Source organism: Capra hircus, chromosome 20 (assembly GCF_001704415.2).
Source record: "Capra hircus breed San Clemente chromosome 20, ASM170441v1, whole genome shotgun sequence".
Classification (NCBI taxonomy): domain Eukaryota; kingdom Metazoa; phylum Chordata; class Mammalia; order Artiodactyla; family Bovidae; genus Capra; species Capra hircus.
The window spans coordinates 46,684,397-46,690,500 of NC_030827.1; the positions used below are offsets into that span (position 1 = coordinate 46,684,397).

At 31.9% G+C, this 6,104-nt stretch overlaps 1 protein-coding gene across 1 annotated transcript in view; it reads left to right on the forward strand.

The window, feature by feature from the left end:
- The window catches only part of CDH9 (cadherin 9), a 138,480-nt gene extending 133,313 nt beyond the window's left edge, over positions 1 to 5,167 (forward strand). Inside the window, exon 12 of the mRNA XM_005694834.3 lies at positions 4,142 to 5,167. Coding sequence (XP_005694891.2) covers positions 4,142 to 4,629 — 488 coding nt within the window. The 3' untranslated portion in view covers positions 4,630 to 5,167. The remainder of the gene's footprint in view (positions 1 to 4,141) is intronic.

Sequence of the window (6,104 nt, forward strand, 5' to 3'; positions counted from 1 at the left end):
AGTGATATGCCCCTGAGATATACTCATTCAATTCAAGGAATTCTCTTCATTCTCCAGTGATTGTGGACTGAACAACGCTCTTTTTTCATAGCTAAAGAGGGAGAATTTGAACTTGTTATTAAAATAGTTCTTCCAATTTAAAAAAATGAATTTTTGATGAAGGATAGTTCTAGCTTATGAGACCAAAAAAACAAGGATATAATAATGTGATATATATAAATACCTTAAGTACATTTTATATATGTATAGAGTTTAGTGTGAACTAATATGATCATATTTCAAAGGGTATTTCATTTAATAATCGATTAAATTTTTATGTCAACTGTATAAGATAAATACTTTCATTTTTGTACAGAAAGTTAGATAACTTACACAGTCACTCATTCAGAAAGTGTTCTATCAGTCAAACCCAGGTTATTCTTTGTTAGAATTCACCTTTCTAACCATTGTCCTCAAAACAAAAGATTATTTTACAAATACTATTTCTAATATTACCATGTATTTCACATATGGAATTAACCAGAGCATTTAAGTTGTCACAATAATATAGACATTTTTTCATAAAATTTTTATATGTAGTTTCAATCCACCAAAGAAAATGTTTAAGTTCATTTCTTAAAATATCATTATGACATTGTGGCCATACCTAGTTCAGCAATATTTTCTAAATCAAGTCATGCTTCCAATTGCAAATACTTTATTTGAGTATGCCCTAACAGGACAACAATTTAATTCAATTAAGTGGTTGTTCCACTGTAAAACATTCCCCCCTAAACTTGTCTCCATCAAATACTCATCCAAAATGAATCCTTAGGGCAGGAGAGCTAGCCAAATTTATGTTCCAGTGCTCATATGTGTTGGCTCCTTTTTACTGCAAATCCCTTCAACCTATCTGGATGAAATCCCTTTGGCCAGATATTCTTGCAGGACTTCAGTGGGGAACTGATTCAAGTGAGGGGAAAACATTTGTCCCAGTCATGATGGTCCAACTATTTAGAAAAACAATTTATCAGAGTGATTTTGAACATACGCACTACTACCATCAGCAGCAGCAGTCTGCGTGTCCATGTGCTGTTAGAAATTTGAACTCCTCTGTAAAATATTTTTGTATCCCTATGGAGATTAAATTTTGGCTTACCCTTTCAGCTAAGTGCTACTGATATCATGCTGTTTTATTTGCTAAAATAGTTCTACTTCTCTAATTTAGTACAAGATGGAAATATGTATATTTTGAGTTTTTTTTTATTTCAATATTAATATAATACATATACACAAAAAGACATGTATATGAGAGAATAATATTCATCTGCCAACATAAGTTTAGATATCATAACACTATTCAACTAAATCTCTATGCAGAAATTCTAGAAGGCTCTTTTATTCAGAAAAGTTTGTCATCTTTCTGACCTGGGCAATATGGAGGGCATACATTTCTTATATTTTACCTTTCAATTATTATCTAACATGGAATTGCTTTCTGTTATTTTAGTCAGAATGTGTTCTAATTCATAAGGCTTTATTATAAAGTTTCTTAAGCACTCATGCCATTATTTCAAGCCTTTATACTAATGGCTGCACATAGTTGCTATATTTCTGTAGTTAGGAGAGTCGGCTTTGCAAGGTGGTGATATAACAAGGGCCATGGTATTTTAGGCCTATCCTTTTACACTTTGAAGAAATGTAGTTTTTCGTTTATATCCATGACACAAGGCAGGGGTTAAAACCTAGGGCAGGACTTCTTAACCCCTTTGGTTCCTTGAACACCTTTGGTAGTGAAAATGAAACTTATGAATCATTTTAGAATAATAATTTAAACTTATTAAATAAAACATGTAATACAAAAAGAAATATATTTATCCAAATTAAACAAAACAGAAAGCAAAATATGCCTATATATGCTTTGTTTTAGTGCAAGTCTAATGATCATTTGTGATGTATCTATGATTTTTATTAGTTTGATAGTCACTATACTTACCATCACTAAAATTTATGCTGATGTTTATGACAGGAAGTGCTACATTCAGTTTACAAATTAGTAAAAATAATGATGCTTTTTTTTTTCTGTTCCTTATCTTAGCTTCTCTGAATTGCATTCACATACCCCAGATTAATAACCTCAGTTGGGAAAAGAAGCAGGTAATTTTGACCTGGCAAAGGAGAAAATACTCAGAGCAGATTCTAAAGGCCGTTTGTGAAAATGCATAAACATTACCTTAGAAATCCTTAAAGCAATTTGACGATACAGTTGTTGTGTTACACATATAGAGAATTTATAAATTAGTTTGGGCTCCCCAGGTTGTGCTAGTGGTAGTCAACTCATCTGCCAACCCAGGAGATGTAAGAGATGTGGGTTCAATCCCCAGGTCAGGAAGATCCCCTGGAGGAGGGCAGGGCAACCCACTCCCATATTCTTGCCTGGAGGATCCCAGACAGAGGACCTTGGTAGGCTTCAGTCTATAGGGTTGAAAAGAGTTGGATATGATGGAGTGACTGAGTACACACATGTAAATTAATTCATTCAATATTAAACTTGGAAAGAACCCTCTTTTTCTAATTCATAGCTCACTAGATTGGTGGATTTCAGACCTATATTGAATTTAGTTTACATGCTTATCCTTTAATAAGAGAGAGTAAAGATATGTCTCGTTTTTAATGGATAGTTTTTTATAATGTGTCCAGCATGACTCTGAATATAGCTCAACACCAAAAGCCTGCTTGGTGCAGGTGAGTGAAGATATTTCTAATGATATTTTGTATTCTTTCTATCAATTAGTAGAAGCTGAGGAAAGTGCATTGGTCAATATAACAATAGCATTGGACAGGACTTAAGGGTAGTTATAGGGGCATCAGGGCCAAGGTGAAGTGCAGTCTCAATGAAAATTAGTTCTATAATCTCAAAACAAAGATTGAAAAAAATGAAAGATAGAATTTGAGCCAGCACTTTTCTTATTTTTCAGTGAAACATAAGTAATACCAAAAAAACTTTAACTTTCCTAAAGTAAGAGAAAATTTGCTTTCATTTCTCCCCAGTAATGTATAAGTATGCTTTGGAAAATTTTTCTTTATATAATTTTAACTTTTCTTATGTATAAAAATATGGACTGTCAATGGAAAACATACTTTGTTGAAAATCAAATAGTCGTTCTTACATTTTAAAATGTAATTTTTAGTTTATAAATGTATTTATCTTGCAAATATTTGTTGTTGAATATATGCATATTAGTTTAAATTTCACTAGTATAAAAGAAATAAGAAGGCACATCATATATGGGGAGGGTTCATAGCGTATGCAGAGGGACCACAATTAACATATCAGCTTCAAAGCTTGAATACAACTGTATAAGTCAAGAAAGTCCTTAGAAACAAGATAATTTCTGTAAGATGAATAGAAGCTAGGGATGAGTTTACGTTTGAATTTAATATTGTAGCATATAGAATTATATTTCAGATTTTAAACAGGCTTTCAAAACCAGGTCAATAACGGGAATGGATGAAACCACGATATATGTATGTATACATATCTATAGATATGTGTGCATACATATGTCTATACAATACACATGACACATATTTACATGTGTCATATTTGCATGTACATACATACACATGACACTCATATGCATGTAAGGCATTTATGTGTATATATGCATAAATTTGAATGGTTTGCATATATCCACTTGAGTCATTAAGAAAACATAAAATTTGTGCTAAATTTCTCTTGTAAAAATAATGATTGTAGTTTTAGAATTTTAATATTTTGAGACAAATGTTCATTAAGGAAAAGTGAGATATTATATACTCATTTGGCTAAATGCATTAGCCATAATTAAAATTATTCAATGCCTGAGCTCTTTAGAAGGCTGAGTCTCAAAAGCAAGTAAAAGGCACTCTATTATCTGCTTTTTTTGTTTTGTTTTGTTTTATCAATATAGCACATCCAGTTTTTGGCTTAAATCATGCTGTATTTGCACAGGGTAGTTAGTCTTTATATCCAAATGAACTTAACACCTCTTTTACCACATCAAGGTCACAAAGATAAGAGTGTGCTGTATTTAAGCCAGAATTATTGAAACTCACCATTTCCTCTCTGTCTCTTTGTTATATTTTTGTTGTTGTTGTTGTTGTTGTTGTTTGTTAATAGTTTTAGTTGTGCTTTTTGCTGCATTGAAGAGGCAAAGGAAAAAGGAACCTCTGATAATTTCAAAAGACGATGTCCGGGACAACATCGTGACCTATAACGATGAAGGCGGTGGGGAAGAAGATACCCAAGCTTTTGACATCGGCACTTTAAGGAATCCAGAGGCAAGAGAAGATAGTAAACTTAGAAGGGATGTAATGCCTGAAACAATTTTTCAGATAAGGAGGACTGTACCTCTGTGGGAAAATATTGACGTACAAGATTTTATCCATCGAAGACTAAAAGAAAATGACTCAGATCCAAGTGCACCTCCTTATGATTCACTGGCAACTTATGCCTATGAAGGGAATGATTCCATAGCAGATTCCCTCAGTTCTTTGGAATCTCTTACAGCAGATTGCAACCAAGATTATGATTACCTCAGCGACTGGGGGCCTCGTTTTAAAAAACTTGCTGATATGTATGGGGGTGATGATAGTGACCGAGATTGAGTATGGTATGATTTCATGGATGTCGATGGAAGTACTCTCTTTGCTACTAGATGGAGTGGCCTGCATTCTCTTCCTTGGAGGAAATTTTTAAAAAGTTAAAATTACAAACAATACGTAGGTGTTGTCTTAGTAAGAGTTTGCTTAATCAGTAAGTTTCTGTGAATGAATATGAATGACATAGATTTTAAAAAGTAATAATAACCAGTTCACCCTCTTTGCCTAACAATCTCTGAAGGAAAGTATATCACATCAATAATCAATAAAATATACATGAAAGGCTTTTTGTGCCTTTTCTTAGATATAAGAACTTTATAAATAATGTTTTCTTAACTGACTTGCAGTCACCTTTACTATTAAATGAAACATTGTGCAACTGCTTTGTAAATTAATATAAAAAATATATCCTTAAAGAAATAGGAATGACTATTACTGCCATATTTATTTAGTTGAAGAATGTCTTTGTGTTAATTCATTCATATTTTTATAAATGTATATTTATATTTTTGTATTTTTATGAAATAAAATAATATTTATAAAAATAAATTTCATTTTATTTGATTCCTATTAGAACTTCTGATATTGCTTTTAACAGTTGCTAACCATCTTTAAAAGTAAAACATGATTTACTCAGGGAAAAAGCAGCTAAATTGTTGCATGTAATTTGGAACTAGAATATCATGGGACTATAAAAAACTTTGCTACAAATTGTGATTTTTTGCTTCCAGCTCTCAAATATGGACAAGTGTTTATCTAGCCACTGATGTCTACTCATTGATTAGGATGTGAGACAGGACTATAGAATATTATAAATATATCTGTGAATAATTAACTAAATTTTTATAAAATTCTTTCTTATGGTAAGAAATTCTTTCTTATGGTAAGAAATTCTTTCTTACAAGTGAATTTTATCTGAGAGTAAAGTATGTGTCAGTAATGTGTTGATGCTAAAAAAATCTAAACCTTCCTTCAATAATAGTATATTTCTCAGAATGAGAAATAATAGTTCTGACTTTCCTTTTTAAGATTAGATAATTCATGGAATATATTAATTATATGGGTAATATTTCAAATGGGTATTAATAAAGTATTGGAGTTTTTTGGCTGATAATATTGTTGAGGAGGTTGGAAGCCATTGTATTTGAGGAAATCTTAAAAACGAGTGACATGTAGATTGGAGATAAGAAAAGTAATGTAAAATTTTGCTAATAATTGGGATTGTCCAGAAAACAGAATATGGACACCCTAAGACATGGGAAATAGAGAGGGGAAAACTGTGTGTAATAATCATTTGCAAATTTTGAAAGACTGCAATACAAAAAGCTTGTCCTAGTTTAGGCTGGAGAATAAAACCTAAACTAAAAGAACCTTCATGAGGAGATTACATGATACCATTTCTGTGTCATGAATTTCCCTTTTCTTTCTTTTGTATTACTCCTTTGAAGAGCAAATGTCATGCACAGGGTGTTTCCTAGGTG